The sequence below is a fragment of the Bombus pascuorum genome, chromosome 4 (genome assembly GCF_905332965.1).
Source record: "Bombus pascuorum chromosome 4, iyBomPasc1.1, whole genome shotgun sequence".
Taxonomy (NCBI): Eukaryota; Metazoa; Arthropoda; class Insecta; order Hymenoptera; family Apidae; genus Bombus; species Bombus pascuorum.
This window is the reverse complement of record NC_083491.1, coordinates 6,770,604-6,789,833: the sequence shown is the minus strand read 5'-3', so window position 1 is coordinate 6,789,833 and position 19,230 is coordinate 6,770,604. Positions and strand designations below refer to the sequence as shown.

The 19,230-nt window shown below is 35.5% G+C and overlaps 1 protein-coding gene across 1 annotated transcript in view; it reads left to right on the top strand.

The window, feature by feature from the left end:
• The window catches only part of LOC132905794 (uncharacterized), a 38,996-nt gene extending 27,385 nt beyond the window's left edge, over positions 1-11,611 (top strand). Inside the window, exons 2-3 of the mRNA XM_060957431.1 lie at positions 6,182-6,270; positions 10,133-11,611. Coding sequence (XP_060813414.1) covers positions 6,213-6,270; positions 10,133-10,278 — 204 coding nt within the window. The 5' untranslated portion in view covers positions 6,182-6,212 and the 3' untranslated portion in view covers positions 10,279-11,611. The remainder of the gene's footprint in view (positions 1-6,181; positions 6,271-10,132) is intronic.
• Positions 11,612-19,230: the final 7,619 nt, after the last annotated feature.

Here is a 19,230-nt window from a genome sequence, read left to right as displayed (position 1 = left end):
AGATAAAATCGAAAGCTTCGTTGTTTCCTTTCCAACGTATATTCTCGTCTATAAGGATTCGGCAAGTTTTTCAAAGTCGCCGATAAGGTGGCTACGAATAATTTTCAAAATAAAACCATCTTTATCCGTAATTCTTGCAATAGCTTTTACAAGTGTGCTTTTACGTGCAGTACATCTTGACTTGTTGTATGAACACGGAATTTCGATTAATAGTCATCATCTCCGATAGTTCGCGTTAATTATCACGTTTCGTACGAGATCACCAGGTATTCCCAATATTTACGAACGTGGCTGAACTTTGGGTACTTGGTTATCGCTGTTGGGAGTTTCCTGACTCGGTAGTGGGGAGTTTTGCTCGGGTTGTTTATTGATAGAAATCTGCTGCGTGTGAAAAATGAATATAATTAATCATGGAATGTTCTAGATGTCTGGTCGAGTGTTCGTTACTTTTCCGATTGCTTTGACAAATGCGCATTATGCTACTTTGACATGTTGTGCTACAAATTGTGATTTAAAGCGCATGGTTGCACATGCAGCTAGTGTATTTATTGGAAATAGTATTCAAGCTATTTTTGGCTCTCATGGCAATCCGAAAATAAGAAGAGAACTAGAACGCAGAAAATCGACCGAGTTTTACACGTGAAGCGAAGATTAACATTTTTTGTTTTGGATAAACAAGATTCAAAACGTATCTCTTGAGATTTAGAGGGAAAATTTCCAATTCGTAGAATAATTTTATTTGCTGGGCAATTTAAAAAGAACATTTAATTCGCGTCGGTGTTTACCTTAAAAAATATCGACAAATCGTTATAACGTTAATGTTATTTGTCAGTGTTTAATTGTTCAGGTCTTCTACAGTTGAAGATTCGTCGATAGATCGTGGTAATAAAAATTCTCGCTTGAAAATACAGTCGAGTGGTCTGTAGTTGAACGTTCGTGTTATTAGCAACTTAACGAAAGGAACAGAAAAGGAAAAAGCAGCCTATATGTCATTACAAAAGCCATTGGAAAAAGAGTAGAAGAAGTCAGGTCGTACAGATCCTGCACGTGTTTTATGCATCTGAAGTCTCCCAATTTTCTTCTAAGTTTCCATTCGCCATTATGTAATTAATCTTCGACTCTTTCGCAAACTCTGTGTTCGATTTGGCTGAACTTTCCTCTCATAGAACTTACAAATCACCCGTTCTCGCTATAAATGGAACAAAGAGGGAAACTCTCGCATAGATCTAATTGGGGGCCTTCCAAGAAGAAGCCTTGTAAGCCGTGCAAGCCATTAAGTTTTCAAAGTTATGAGCTAGAGTATACATAGAGAGATTGGATGAAATAATAGAAGCACCTCATACGTGTCATATACGTCATAAATGAATGTACATTCACCGTAATGCGAAAGAGAATATTGGAAACTTCAAAGCCAACGTTTTGAAAATTCACTGAATTTTTATTGAAATAATTCGTTTCTTCAAAGTGAATTTGTACCGTTGGAGATTATCCGATTGAAGATGAATTTTCACATTTCTGTACTTTTATATCTTAATTTTCATATTTTACTATTCTACAGAAATTTATTGGATAACCTTATATTAATAGACTATAAAAAACATACTGAATACGATACGAAGATCAGAGGATAGAAATATATGATCCAAGTTGACTTTTGTACATTGTTCCCTGATTTAACGCCATCACCAAGAAGGAGAACTTAATACAACGTAATTGAAAAGCAGAACAACGTCGATACCAAAATGCAAGAACTTTTTAAGTAGACGATAAATTCACGATAACTTTCGTAATCAAAAATTTCCAGAATCTTTTTAATATCCTGGGGGAGACGAAAAGTACAAGCGTAGAGAAGTCTACAAATTTTCCCCTATTCTACCCTTTGGGTACAATGTTCCATGAATCTTCAACTAATCCCACATCTTTTGTCCTGTCATACCACAATTCTCATTTATACAAAGCGCTTGATCTTTTCCTATTCGATTTTTCATACAGTGTCCCGTAAATCCTCAATTAATTTCGCCTAATCCCCCAATATTACGATTCTCAATTACAAATTCACAAGTTTAATTTCTGCCTGTTCCACCGATCCGGCCTTCCTTCTCTTTAGATCGCAATTTTTCTTCGACCAACCGGCTGGTACGGTCAACAATTTCCAAGTAATTCGCGTGGAACTAGGATCACCGTGTATGTTCGTACAATCGACGGTGAGAGCAACTGTTTCTCTGCTCTCGTCGATAACACGCCTTCGGAGGGAGGAAAGGCACCTTATGAAAGGGAGCGTTTCGTTAAATCGATTCGTGCCAAGCATACACACGGCCCGGCCACTATCTCCAGCTTTGTCCAGAAAATTGGCTCGCGCTAACGCCGCGAGTTAAACTTCAAATTAAACAGCTCAGTCTCTCGAATAGAATGGCGTGAATTTTGCAAAGCGGAAAGACTGTCGTTGGAATCGATTCAACGGAGAGATTAGACGTAGAGAAAAGAGTTAAAGTGACTCTCTTGTCTCTTGTACCTCTACGTGGAAGTGTACAGGGTGTCCTAATAATCACGGTATAATCAGCAAGATGGTAATTCTACGTGAGGAACATGGAATACATTTTTCTTTTTTCTTTTTTTTTTTCTTCGTGTGTTTCTATGATTTTCGAGAGAATCGGCTTTGAAAATTCGTAGAATAAATCTGTTAAATAATTGGAATTAAACACCGTTGTTGTTTCGAATAAATTCGAGCGAATTTTGCAAAGCAGAAAGACTACCGTTGGAACAGAATCAACGGGGGAATTAGATGCACAGAGGGAAGTGGCGCTCTTATCTTTTGTGAAAATATACAAACTGCCCCGGTAATCACGGTACAGTCGGCAAAACGACAATTCTACGTGAAAAAATAAATAGGAGATGCAGAATAAATATTTTTCAGTTGATTCTTCGATCATAGAGCGAATAGAATCTGAATATTTGTCAAATATAGCTCGCATTAAACAGCTAACTGTCTCGAATAAATTCGCGTAAATTTTGCAAAATAGAAGAAAGACTGACGTTGAGACAAAATCAACGGACGAATTACGTGTACAGAGAAAGAAATTAAAGTGGCCCTTTTATCTCTCATGAACGGTGAGTCCAAGATGTAGAATAAATATTTTTCCGAATTTTCGACGCCACGTTTTCGAGTTTAAAAATTGGTCAAACATGGTCTAACTTGGTTAATTTTTTTCAATGTTGAGCCAACGAATTTTTTTCGCATTAAGTATGCTAAAAATAATCTTCGCGTCTCGTCTATTGTGTAAATAATGCCAGAACGCAAAAAAGAAAGATCTAAAATATTGAAAAGAAACATGAAAAGAGAAGATTTTAATATGACTTTCTAATAAAGCATTAAATCGCGGTTTGTATAACATTTTTTGCTTGATTATAGCTATCTATATCGTGCAACAGAATCTCATCTGTATTATAAAATGTATTAATAAAATTTGGTTATTAAACTCTGGGACACACTGTATACGTGTACAGTAGTCGCTCTTTGTTTGTATGTATGTACGCGAAAATGTATTGACCCGTTGTTTTTGCGGTTACGGAAGAATTTAAATCGACTAATTTGCGCCGTGTTAAAGGAGACGACTTTATTTGCAATGAAAAAACCGTGTAAATAGCTAGTTCACTATTTTCAAGTAGATAGAGGGAGGCGGTAAACTTGTTTACATTGATCCGTTTAATGTTATACATTGCAAGACTTTGTAATGCGATTTATAAACTATACAACGATAATGGTTTAACGTTTGGATGATGAAATGGTTTGCCTGATTAAAGATGGTTCAAAATGAAGATCATTGAGAACTTTCGCTACCGAAACTTCAAACTTCCAATATTTAGGTCACACACATACACACACGCGAAAATGTAAATTTAATATTATCCACCACGTTTCTTAATTTTAAAGTTTTAATATAAAAGATGTATTATATAACAAATTAAACTAACAATGTTTTAAGTACTTAATCACAAATTGTTCACTTGGTATGCTGAATAATCATATGGCTATCTGTGTTTATAATTATGAAATAGGGTGATGCTGAATAGAGCTAATTATAGAATAGAATTATACAACTGTATTGATAGAACTACATTTATTATGTTATACCACTCGTAGAACTAATTAATACAACTACATATGGAATTATAAATAACTGATATTCCATTATTTGTAGAAAATCAATGCCAATTTTTATAAATATTTATAAACATGAGAAATGAATATTTATGAACATGAAACTCGCGTAGGAACGACAAACAAACGTTTACAATTGCTAAATATTTTTTTAAGGAAAATATTATCGATGAAAATATTACTGAATAAAATTTTTAATAAACGTCAGTGTTCCTGAATTTTCCAGAATTTTCGTTCGACACGTGTTTCTCCAACTTCTATATTATTTAATCGCTTCCATTTACTACAAACTCACTACTAAATCATTTAACAAATACTTCAATTGTGTAACAGTGAGGCACTGCATACGCTACGATAACGACATAATAAAATAAACAACGATTTCAAAATCGTATCGCATTAACTCGTTCACAGATGTTCGCCCATTCGATGTTCCGATTATTTGTTTTCACTTAATTTAACAATTAATAATTCGAGCGAATAAACAATCCCCGCATGATTAAACGAATTTCAACGCGACGCGAGAAAACTTGATCGAACAATTCATTTAATCAAGAAGTCAGACCGATCGGATGTATGTATTCGTTCTCGTTGCTTCCACTTTAAATGTATTCGTCGCAGGCCGTCAGTTTCGTCGGTAACATCAAAAGAGTCCATTAATATAAGTGAAAACGGAATTTGATGCGGAAAAAAAAGCCTCGCAACGTGTCGTTTCTTACCATTATCGACTTTTGTTTCACTCGTTTGCAACGAACGATAGCGCAGCCCGTTGTTTTGACTCCGATCGATCGACGTGTTGTAGCTGCCCATTACTTAAGATTGCCAATCCATTAAGTGAAGAAGCTTCGACGATAGACGGTGATCGTGAAAAAAAGGAGATACGAAAGTTGGAGGAAATTGATGGTAAAAGTGAAACAATTGTCCTTGAAGTAGATCTTTATACAGGGAATGGCCGAACAACGTACGAACGAGCACCAAGTGATTCCTTGCTTAGTTTTCAAGAAAACTGACACTGGAAACTTTGATAGGTCACTGCTTGACATTGATAGTGGCGCAACTTAACAAGTGTAAATTTTAAGGGAGAGACATTTTAAACTGACATTTTTTTCTTTTTCTAAAACTAAGGCCAGTTTGATAGTAACATAAATAATAATTTTGCTTTCTCACGCAAAACTGGTGGAATTATAGATATACCTTGATATTTTTTTATATGATAAAAGTAGAAAAATGGTGCAGATCCTCTATTCGATGAAAGAAAATTGGAAATTTGCTGAGTCGTGCCACTAATCAACGCCGAGCAACGAAATGCGAATTTCCCTAGTTACCGATTACGCACGCGTTAACACGAGACAATCGAAAGGAGGTTATTCTTCGTGTGAAAATAGGCGAAGAACGTGGAATAAAATTTTACCAATTCAGACATGATTTTCAAAAAAATGTGGTTTGTTCCTGTTCTGTTAATAATCGGTCTAGTACACGGGATAGAAGTACGAAATACCGATGAACATCCCACCAAATTGGAAGAGAGAATAATTATCATTAAATTTCAATAAACACGTTCCCAAAGAAGCTCCAAACGCAATTTTTTAAAATCAAACTTCTTCGAACTTGTTTAAAAACATACCAAAAGATTTTATTATATAAACATGTTATAAAGTAAATAAAACGCCCATAAGCAACGCAGTAGATAAGAAGCGATGCCATCGTTAAGTTTCAATGGACGCATACGCAAAAGCTTGGGAATACAATTTTCTTGAAAAATTCCCCACTAAAAATCTCTATCCGACATTTCCGTTTCGCTCTTTTTCCACGGAAAAGCGAAATAAATAAGAAGCCAGAGCTACCAATGGCTGCAGCTATAAAATTATGTATATCACGTTTGGGGACATTTGTCTTTTCCCCTAGAAACCGCAACAGCTGGCACAGGAACCGATTTATCGCGCTGTTGTAGTACATTTTTTGTCAGAAAATTCTAAAAGCACGGAAGAACTAGAAAACATGAGTTGACGTTTTCTTTTGCAGGTTTCTGGTCGACAAGTGAAACAACGGAAAAATGCCTGTGGGAGGACGAGTCGCTGGCAAAGTTGGGATTTACAGCTCCCATTATAATGGTAATGTAAACAGGGGTATTGGATCGTTACGTGTTACTCTCGCGTGATATGTATCTGCGTTTCCGGCGTACACGCTTTCACGTTATTTATTAACATTCGTTAATAAACGATAAATGACGATCGTTCGGTATTTACGTACGCGCCACAGTCGGATGATACGATACACAGATAATAACGAAACGAGACGTGAAAAACTCTTTGCTCGCCTCGAAGTATATATCGACTTCGATGAACAATAAATTACACGGCAATTCGAAATGTATTTCAACGATACATAGCCCATAACGCACGATCGTTCCGTTTTGTACGTTTTAATTGGTTTCGTCGAGAATATAGGACGTATATTTTTAATATAGTTCTGAAATGGAGTTTCCAATAAGTACGTAGCTTGTTTTCTACACCTACATTGTATGTTGTATGTGATCTCGTAAAAATATCGAGTCGGTGCACGTGTCGTGTCGTGTCGTTTTTGGAATGAAGCTTTAACCATTTGGTTTATTCGGAACGTGATATACAGTGACTCGCCGAATTATTTGAACACTTATGATGGAAAATTTTTCTAAATGTAACGAGATGTGCTACAAAATGTATTACAAATTGCTTGACGTTTTGCCAATGATGTCGCGTTTGCGCAATTCGTGGTTTAATTTCCATCCAAATGTGGATTAACTTTAAGTTCAAACTTCGAAGACGCGATATTTCAGATGACCCAACTTTGATAACATGCAGATTAAAAATGGAAAGAAATTCAGCGATTTACGTGCAAATCGAAAATGAAATAAGTCTTTGTATCGGTAAAAGAATAATGTTTAGTTGCAACATGATTAAAATTCAAGTGTTACATTCCGATAGATGATCTTTATTGTATAAACATGTCGAAGTTAAAATAAGTAGATAATGAAGTAGAAATTTTATACACATATGCACACACGTAAGTAGTTTTTCGTAGGGTGTAAATAATTTGGATAACTCTCGCTTATAGCGTTCTGCTTTTATTATCTTTCGCGTGCATTCTGTAAAAGGTAGAAGTCGTTTAATTATTAATTAAAATTCCTGCTGTAACGCTGTGTCGAAGTTGGGATCGTTAAAAATTTCAGGCTGTGGGAGCTTAAAGGTGATATGCCTGAAGGAAATGTCATCTTAATAGTTGAGATCAAATTTTCTTAAATAAGATAATTATTACTTATTGCTCATCTTGTATGTGTAACCGGAAGTCAGCGCAAAGCCGGAAGACAGACAGGAATAAAAAGAAAGACGAATGAAAAGTCATTATTTATTATCTGTAAAACTCGATTTTTATAAAAATGATATAGCTTTTTGATTTAAATTAAATAACAACATTTTTTTAATTAAATAACTATTATCCTTCTTTGTGAAGTCTTATTTGTAAACTATTATCTACTTATTTTATGCACCATTTACAAAATTTGTAAATTTTTGTAATTTGTAAATTTCGTAAATCTTTGAAGTACAATAATTCAATAACAAACTCGAATGAAATTCACGAAATACGCATACGTACATCTCGAGAAACGAATAAATCTATCAATATGAACGTCTAATACACGTTCGATACAGAATACGATAACAATATCTTTGCACTGCAACAAAGATAACTCAAGCAACTTTGCAACAGTTCGAAATCGAATGTTCAGTACACTAAGACCACAATTTCCATATTGTACAGTCAATATGACGGAAAGTACAATTTCAACAACTTCAACCCGAATGGCCAGTACATCAATCGAAACTTTAACCACAACCCTGATGGTCACCATAGACGGTCTAGTAGCAAGTAACAAGTATCAAAAAGGATTTGCAAACGCGTTTGTGCATAGAACTTGGTAATACTAAGTTAGATGCAGAGTACACTGGTTACAGCCTTCGTAACTTTGATTTAGATATCATCGATGCGGCTCTGTACATTCTAACAAGCTTCGCCATAGCACTCAATAACCCGTACACTGTATCAACTCATGCATACAGACAAAAAGTAATTATGCAATTAGTATGCGACAGAATGTCTCTTTGACAGTATAATTACGGCTTTAATTCCTTGAATATAATCTTATAACGGCGTCAAAGTATTATTATAACATTAATGTATTTCTTCTTGATTTTTATGCACATTTCATTCAATCAATTATAGCGTTCAATTGAATTACTCTCTTTATAATTTGATTGATCTGAGAAAAATTTGCAAGCAGTCTTCCTTTTAGGTCAAAGTAATATTAGGTTATCCCAAAAGTTCCTTTACTTTTATAAGGAAGTAGTAGATGCACAACATTTTTTGTTTTATATTATTTTATCGAATTATGTTTGATCCATTTTATTCAGTCACTACAATATGGATCATACATAAATCCATAAAATAATATAAAATAAAAAATATTGCACATCTATTATTTCATTTATGAAACGAAAGAAACTTTTGCGACAACCTAATACAAGACTTTTGGTTTTAATGGGCCAATGACCATTGGAATGAGGACTATACTGACCCACATATGGGGAATTGAGTCGTTTAATAGCGGAACGCAGGAACAATAGATTACAGATATTTATATAAGTTCATATTTTTACGAATATAATACGTTCCATCTACTATATGTTACGCAGAATGTTCTACCATAAGTATTTATATATTTCTACAAATTCTGTAGATTTCTGGCCCGTTAAATATTCTACAAATATTTTATACATTCGTGAAATCTTCCATAAAGATTTTATACACTTTTACACCCTTTAAATTCCTCATGAATATATAGAACAATCATCCAATGTCCGAGCATTAAATAATCAACCACCATAAAATTGTTCGATTTCGCTTCTAGATATAAATCTTTTTAAGACGCCACATTATTTCTTAAATCAGCCTCAGAATTTGCACATTACTTTTTAAATTTACCTTAACACAGCGGTTCTTAATTTTTCGTTTATCGCGAACCTTCATCAAATAAACGTATCGTTGCCACGAACACCCCCATGACTCGGTTCAAAAGTTAAATCCTTATATGCCAAGTGTGTATATCTAAAACATTCATCGACTGCTCATCGACAACCTCTTTCGAGAGAAAAGATTCGTTATAAATAATCAAGTACGAATGTTAAATATTTTATATATAAATATTCTATATAGAATAATAATATAATAATCGGATTTCCTTTGTTCCATACATCCCAATGTAATAAACATGCCCAAGACCAACTGCGCCCCTAATAGTTATATCAATCGTATATTTGAGCAGGCCAACCCACTCGTCCATCAGCTACACTTTTTCTGCAAATCGTTGCCCACGTTTAGAAAACATTCCAAAAACGCTTTACATTCACATCAACTTCCGCATCATTTGACTTTTGATCGATTGACTCGCGATTAATGTCATACTTTTATTATACGTCGAAATATGTTCCTTAGTGTCGTAATATTTTTATTAAATAATTATCAAAATGTAGTTAAAATATGTGCGCTTGTATTGACTATAGCTAAACCAAACGTCGCTACTCGAAATGAATAAATAAATAAATAAGTAAATAACCTGCGTGTGCGAGGGTTTTATGGTCTTTCGGAAATGCACAGGCCACGGTTTAAGAATTTATTGCTATATCATCTCTATATCATTTTCTTGCAATAAACGAACTCGTGAAAATGAGTAATTTGAGGAATTTTGAAAAAATTAAACACAAATTCTGTACATACACATCTACACGCTGAAATTGTGGAATCCATCGGTTTAGCTTCTCAGAGACTCATACGTGACTCATAAATGAATCAAGAGCTTTAAAAGCGTGAACGTCATCCCACAGTAACGAAACCCTAGTGCAAGGTGTCGATTACAAGATAAATCCAGCATGCTTTCAGGGAAAGGCTACAGTGGTATTAACGAGGAGATCATGTGGATCAGCATCGGGATGGGGATCACGATCGCCGTACTGATCACCATTGCTCTGTGCTACATCGCTCGTGAGAAATGCCGGAAACGACACGAGGGCTACTACGCTTCCTGACGGACGCTGCCACCGCCCTCGTGGGCTTCTTGGTCCTTCTCACCATCGACACCTGGCGTCTTTTTCAGCCCGACCACGTCGAGAGGTAAACCGAGGGCGTACTATATCACCGTATAACGCCGAGATCTGGTGACTAATACCTTGCTTTCGGCTCGAGCAAGCTGACGTTTCACCATGAACGGGAAATCGAACGACGACTCTCTTCTCCTTCGACTTTTTTCATCTTTTCCCTCCCTATTCGTCCCCTTCGTTTCTTTTTTTACTTCTCCTACTGTATCCTTCGACTAGTCTCATCCCACTTGACAGACACAAGAAAAGAATACGACAAGTCGATCATTGTGCGCCTGTGAATCTTCATGCTACTCGATGGCTAGAAAGAAGTATTTTCGAAAATACGTAGACGATAAGTCCACGTTGTTCTACCAGTAATTTACTTTCAATTGTAACTAAGCAATATTTCATACTTACGGATATGGTATTCTCCGAGAGAAAAGAAAAAGAGAAAATACATCTCCATGATCGCTCAAAGTTCTACCGAACCGCGGGTTCATCGAATTTTCCAAGAAAATTAGAAGCTTATCGTAGATTTGATATCGGAACTGGAAACCAAGTAAGAATATAACGTTGTGCTCGTGAAAGATTAATCAAACGGCGTACTTCGAATTTCGATATTGCGCTGCGTATAAAATCCAAGATATGTAAGTTATCGTGTCTTTCTGCTGCGACTTTTCGTTCGGTCTGTCTGTGCGCTCGTTCATCGCGGAATAAACATCAGATTGCTTCTACCGAATCCTCGAATTTATCGAGTTGAAACTCGACCATGATTTATGGAGCGTGTGGAGTAATCGCTCGAAAGAAGAAGAAATCGGAGGAAAGCTCGGGTAATTCCGTTTGATCGACTGGATAATTAACCGAATTCCTTCCGTTGATGGCGTTGTTACAGGCAAATTTTAGGCACAGATTTCTATGCTTTATTGGAGATTCAAGGCTTTTTGGGTAATTGATTCGACAGGACGGAGGTTGAAATTAATTCGACTTTGTTTACGAGAACAGGTTTTGAAACTGGATCGTAATGAGACTGCTACGAAATCGGTTGCTATGTGATTTGGGAATAATTGACATTCACGTTGTTCGTGAGTTACTAGGATATTTATGAAACACGAGGAATATTTGCAGCGTTATTTTGTTAAATACAGTGGCAACTCGTACGATAAATTCGATATCTCTTAATCAAACTTATTCTGTAAATTCTCTTGTTAATTTTCTGATTATTCTATTTTATTATATAGAATTGATCAAATTTGTACAATATATCTGATACCTTATAATCGAATTTACCGTATAGAGATGTGTCTCGTGTATATTAATTTCTCGAGCCAGTTGCTCTTTCATCAAACGTAACACACGTACGATTGGCGTACGCTGTTCTTCATAGAGATTAGGGTACTTATGGAAAATGAGGAATATCTAAGGAGTTATCAAGGAATTATTTCAATTTTTAAGGACTACTGTCTCATTTAGAGACTGGGACTAAAAAAAAAAAAAAGTATATTTAATTATATATCTGCCACTATTTCAAGTTTAATTAGATCAATGACTTGGCATACGCTTCTGTTCGTAAGTGTTAGCGTATTTATAGAAAATAGAAAATATTTGAAACGTTCTTTCGACATTGTTTAAACCTTTAAGAAATATTGTCGATCAAATTCATGGCTCGATATCTTTGCTATTTCCTTGCTGAATGTCTGCAAAATATCTTAAAAGTAGGTTAAATAATTTCATTGCATAAAGTTGTTATCCAATTTCAAAGGAAATTTTTTAAAATTGCTGTCCAAATCCGACATTTCCCAAGAGATTCTATCTAACGAACGTTATTTCTCTTTCTTACCCTATTCTTTTAATTGCACGTATGAGTCGATTGATCGTGCATTCGAGCTGATTGCATTCCAAGCAATAAAACATTTCCATGCCATTGAAGTGGTAAAGTCAATCGGATAATCGAGAAAGTTAATCAAAGTGCCGATCTAATAGGAAAATGTGTTAAATCGCGCTTAGAACGATGCGATTGAAACGCGCGAATTGCATTAAAATTGCTGGACAAGTGAAACGGCATTTCTCTCGATAGAACGTGTCATTCATTCGCCATCTACGCGCACAGATAAAAGACGATTTTCAGAAAAAATAAGCGCACTGAATCGTGAAGCTGAAGTAATCGAGTTTCGTGATTGTACAGGACGAACATCAGACATCCTACATATTTGAGTCAACATAATCGTAAAAGAAGAAAATTTAGAAAAATCCCATCAATTCCATGTCGTATTTCCGAGGAATAATATAAATATCTTTCAGCTAAAAATAGTAGAAGCTGATTTTAGACGTTTCGTGATTTTCACCACGGTCCTCTCGCGTGATCCGAGTAAATTGCAATATCCGAAATTTGTTCGTATTTTGCAAAATTACAAGTCAGTCGATTATCCTGTCTAGCTCGATATTAATATCGTAAAATTGAGAAAAAGCAACTTATAATCTACAATTTGTAACTGGGAATAATCCAGGTAGGAAAATAGAAGAAATCGAAGAATAATGAAATTCAATGGAGTAAATTGTAAAGAAACTTCCATTCTCGTTTTGCAATATCTACTACGTTCGAATAGATAATTTCAATAACTCTTCAGGAATATTATTCTTTTTATATCTACAAGATATATAAAAATGTCACGAAATATCCAAAAATATAACAATTTCAAAATATATGAACAACTATTTGGCTAGGAACATACATACAGTGTATTTATGTATAAATTCTTTTTTTTAAACAAAAGAGCTTCTCGATTATTACGTAAGAGGACCCAGCATCTTCTTAATTTAATATCGTCGAAGCGATTCTGAAACAGTCGCAAGATATTTTTAAACGAATGTTCTCATCTTCTCAAGTCATTTCTGGACGTCGTTTCGTCTTCGAGAAAACTCGCCGATTCTATCCAAACCGCAGAAAGGCGGAGGTCTCTCCATTTCCACGTTCCATCCATTCTCGTGCTTTCACGAAACGACTAAATTTTTCAAAAAAAAAAAAATCTCGTCTGTCGCCATTCGCTCGGATGGATAGCAACAACTTCCGGTTCAAGGTTAAAAAGTCTCACGGAACTAACCAATTCGTAATAAATTCGCAAATTTTCATCCACCGTTGACCGTACACGCGTCAATTTTTAGACGAACCCCTTTTTTGGCAAGGAACGCGACAGTGGAATTTACGACTGAGAAAGCTTTGCCAAACGGCGACAGTCGCTGCAGCAACGTTGGTTTCCGGGGCTTTTATACCGCTACCTTCCAGCTCTGTTGGCCCTGGAAATTTCGGACCTGGAAAATGCTCATTTGCGAACGCGCGAATGTCGATTCGTGGTCAAAGGGAGGATTTGGACCATCGATTTGGCTGATATTTCACGCGTAACTGGTACAGCGTATGCGATGTATTTGATTTAAATATCACGTGCAGTTGATCGATGAAAATATTCCCTCGCTTTTATCTTGTTCGATGTTCGATGACCAAGTATTCCTAGTTTCTTAGCTCTTTGATTATTACAAATTGGAAAGAGTTGTTCGCGTGAAAGTTACTCGACTTTGTGGAAGAAGCTTAATGGTATAAGAAATTCACTTTATCAACTGTAGTTTACCAGAGTTTTAATATCAGGCAAAACTATAAGAAGCATTTAAGAAGATGAAATAGACTTCACTCTCAATTTCGGTCGCTTAGACGTATAAATAGCGGTTGAGTTTCTTCTCTTCTTTTACTTTACTGTTCTTTCGCACGATATACGATGTGTTTTGTAATTAACAGTACCGTCGCACAAGGATAAAAATCTTCATGGTGAGAAATAAAAAAGTCGATAATTTAGAATGCAACTTCGTTCGAGATTCGTTTCCGTAAGCATCGATTTTACGTAAATCTTCCTTCGCGTTTCTTAAATTTAAAGAAACAATAAATTAACTTGAATCTAAATTGAAATATTTTCGAACGATTGACTTCGAAATTGACTTTGCACGGGAATACAGATAAAAAGAAAGTTTCTATTAACTCGAGATAACTGAGTGAAACTATTAGATTATTAGAATATCAGATTGGAATTCTAATTGCGACAGCAAACTTCCTACAACATTTCCTACGCTCGGAACATGCATTATGCATACCACGTACCATCTGTCTGCAGAATTTCAGCTAAATCGTTGAATGCATCGTGAAATTCCTTCGTGAGATTTTTTAAAGCTTCGAGAAACACGACGACCGACCGTTCCTTCCTTTAAATTAAACTCTACCTGCTGATACGAGATTCTTCTTTTTCACGCGTATGAAACAACGATGATCGATCCGAGATTAAAGCAAAAGTTCGAAATAAATTGCTGGAATGTATAATTTTATTAGGCTGCTCGGGAAATTCGTAGCGAAGTTTAAAGAGAACTCGAAGATCGTATCTACATTAGCACGAAATTAGCATTCTATCGCACAGTAAATGCACCTTTCGCAACGTTTACGCATTATTTCGCTGCTTGGTCCTTGATAGACTAATGCGTTTAATTGATCCGACTAGAAGCAACATTTACCAAAGTAGCTCTCCGATGCGAACCGTGTAACTTCGAAAGAAATATCTTAACGTTGCGCGGATATTGCAGAGGATTATTTCTTTGAAATATTTCTTTCGAAGAGACTCGTCGTTTTCACCGGAAAGTCTTCATTTTGATAAATGTGTAACACTCTTCCGATCTTATTAGATACGTAGATTACGAAATGTAATGCACCTACTGCCATAAACGTAACGAATTTACGAGCAACCCAGTAATTTCATTCTTAGACTGCGAATTTTTACGCGTTTAGTAAAAAATCAAAGAATACACGCAGTGCAGAGAACGTGTAGAAATGTAGAAAAACGTCTCAAGTATTCATCATAGATAGCATTCAACAGATGAAATATATTTTTATACGCATTTCATTCCTTTAATCGTATTCGTGAAAATATTAATTTCCGTAAATATCGTGAATATTCCTCTATGGTTGTTAAACGATGATAATTAATAAAAAAAAAAAAGTAATACAACGGCTATAAACTGTGGCGCTGAAGCTGATTTCAAAATCGCTGATTTTATACGAAGCAATAATAAATTACGAACGTTCGATTAATCCTGCGTGAAATCGAGTATCTTCCGATGTAAGAGGATTAAAACGACGATCGATCATCGGTGTTCGGGTTTCAAAAGCACAGACAAATCGATACTTCCTGCACCGACGTCTAAATGTTTATCGATAGTTAAAAAAAAAGAAAAAAAAGAAAGATGAAGAAGATAGAAGACCGAAGGTATTTTTCAACGAAGTTCGATCGACGAAATGATTGAAACGAGAATTTTGGGAACACGTAGAAACGACATCAACGAACGATAATTTCGATTCTAAGGTAGCAGCCGCGTCGGTATATGTCGGTATCTGTATTTACCACTCGTTCAAAACGCTTATATTTCTGTAGAGGAAACCTTCAGAAATTTAATTATGTTCGCCTTTAGCTTCGAGATAATTACCTTCGTGATAATTACCGAATTTTCCGCTAAGAAAGGTAACGAAGAAAACTGGACGCACAATCTACTGTCATCCGTTCCTCCGAGACAACGTTCTTGAAACTTCTCATACTTACGAACTTGAAAATTAACGTGTTAGGTTAGAATGTAACGAATAAGCTAGTGCAAGCGTTTGCATTAGCGTACAATAGTGTCTTTGTGAATATCGTTCGTTGCGATGTACAGGATATATAGCATAGACTTTTCTACGAGTTCGATTGTTTCAAGAACACGAGACACGAAAATAACATCGAAAGTAGAACTTTCGAGAAAATCATTTTCTTATTATCGACGTAATTTATTGAGAAAATTTTATACCGCGCGAATCAAGGAGTCATAGCGTTGTATATGGTTCTACGACATCCTTTTGTCGAAATTTCCAGCGTTAAATAAATTATTCGATAGTAATTGATGAATCAGACCTTGAAATACTAAAATTGCTGTAGTATTGGTAGAACCACTGTAGCTGAGCTCGCGCTGAAAGCTATGTCGTATCCTGTACATATAGAACGATTTCGATTAGGTGATGAATTGTTATTAGGTGCTATAACAGTAATTGTGGATGTTCTGTAAACATCGTCGATTTCGAATCTCTTGGGTATAGAATCGAGGAACGGATGAAATTCGGTTAGTAGACACGAGCATTAAAGAATTAATGGAAAGTAATAATCATTTTGGAAAGTGCACGAGCATGCCTGCACAATTTGTAAACTGAAAAGGTTCCTGCCGTTAATTCTATCCGATAATATCGTAAAAGATTAACGATAGTGATATTAAATATTCATAATAAATGCCAATTCCTTGATCTTCTTCGCGCTCTAAATATACGTACGTCCAACGAAATTCGAAAGAATGAAACCCGCTTGTAAGATACGTCGCTGATTTCAGCTAAAGCTATCGAAATATACGAGCAACACAAAGAGTATCTGTATACGTATACGAGTAACTGTGTTGCGAGTTAAGAAGATAGCCACAGATACGGAAGAAAGCTGCAAAATAAAAAGGATACAAAAACGTGTAACTTCCTACTTTATCGACTTAAACGAATATAGTTACACGTTTGTTTCTATAACTTCGTAGTCGAAGATGTACGAGCATATGGAAGATTTCCAGATCGCAGGAAGTACAGAATTTTAGGCAGAATTTTACAAGAGCAAGAATTAAGATACATACGAGTAACTTTTAAATCGCGCGAAGTTACAGATAAGCGGGAGGCTGTTGAATTGAACAGAATGCAGATACGCCATAGATTTTCGCGTTAAACAAAATACAAACGCGCGAGTATACTATCATATAAGAGAAAAACGTAGATGGCGAACTCGTATTAAAAAAAGTTGCGATTTAAAAGACCGTAGGTGGACGGTTGGAACAAAATCGTGCAGGCGTGCTATTGCGCGTGTAAAACGTGTAAATAAACAGGCGAAAGCACATAACGCGGATGCAAAGTAAAAAGTATAGCACCCGTTGGTGCGGCACGATATTGCATTACTAACGAGATATTAGGTGATACACGGGTGTATGCGTACATATAATACGTAGCTTGAAAGTCTACTAAATCGTCGTGTTTTACCGCGAACATCTGCGAGGGCATTCATTAATTTCCCCAAGAACGGTTTAATTCGATCTCATTACGAAGCACCGGCTGCAGATTGCGCCTGGAAATAGCGGTTCCTGTAATAGAAAATGGCGAGGAATTGCAATTCGGACAATGTGATATTTTAGAATGCAATTGCTACGGTTTTCACGAGTCCTTCTCTATTTGTCATAAAAGCGTAACAATTATTTCTTGTTAACTATGTTAATAACGTTTTCTTCTCCTTTTTTTTTCTCATACAACGCTGCCGATAATTTTAATGAAACAATTCTTATCGAACTCTAAACTTTTCGATTTATTTCGAATTTGACCTAACAGTATCGCGCAATTGCTTTTTAGAATAACACGTTGCTATTGGTTTAACGATATTTGGTTTATTATAAATTATATTCGTTAGATGTTTGTGCATGTTGATGTTTTGTCTCTTTCCCTTTCTGGTAATTATTTATGCGGAAAATGGATAGTAACAATGATGCGTCGAGAGAAATTAATGAAGGCCTGCTTGTGAAATATTTCATTAGGAATACTTCAATTAATGTGTTCTGAAATAGAAGTGTCTGGCCTAAACTAACGCCAAGTTACGATGAAACATCGATCGTAACGAACTGACACTTCTTGCCTCCGAAGGTCGTTTTATTTTTCATTCTAAGCGATCATTTACAAAGTATTGGGCGAAACTCCTATGATACAGATTTCCGATAACATTGAACATCAATTTTACTATTTCTAAGATAATGAAACAGACTTTTCTATCCTCTGATCTCGTTCTCGGTGATAGAACGCATTTCGAACGTTCGTAAGAATGTTTGCAAAATTACACGATTCGTTAACAATTATTTGACGTGTCAGGATGTCTGCAAAATTATACAGACTTGCACGGAAGCATAGAACGCGCGATATTAATTTTGTATAGCATAGTTTCACGAGAAATAAAGCAAGAAAAATAAATCTATGAAAACCTTTCAAAACGAAAATCACTGTAAAAGTAACAACATTCAAATTTTGCACAAAAGGAAACCAAATAAGGCATCGAAAAGATCCAGTTTAATTTACAAAAATCAACCGAAAATTTGTTGAAACATCAGCGTTCTAAATTCTTTCGAGGCGTTCGATACTTTGGGAATAATTAGCCTAGAACTAAACCTGCCTACAAGATCTCTTCAAAGCGAGTTCTAAACGCGTTTACAAAAAAGAAGAAAAAAATGAGAGAAGATTAACACTGATCACTTCCTGAAAGAGACTTTTTAACTCCTACCATCACATCCGTTAAGTGTACAAAGGGTCTCAATGTAACAATTAACACGTACAACGTAAGAATTCTGACCAAAAAACTTTAGAATATACTTCAGAGAACTGAGATTATTATACCAGGGTCTCGATCTGATTGTGTATGGCCTGTAGAAAACGACCGTAGAATAATGAGTACTTATTATTAGATAATATTATACATTGTTGAAACGTGGATAAAATCTATTGCATAAATAATAGTGAGTGACGAGTGTGGATGACATGGAAACAACGTACAAGCCTCCTGGTTGTTTCAATAATTTCACTCCTTCCATCTGACAAACGCAATCATCGTGAACATCGTTATTGTTATTGACATATAACTGTTTATAGTTTTGACAAGTTCTCTACCAAACTTCTCTATTATTTTAAATTGCAACATCTAATTTTGAGTATAACTGGAACACTTTTTTTTTAAATCTTTTCTTTGCTATTGTATATGAGAATTCTTGAATTTTTACTTTGTCTAGAAT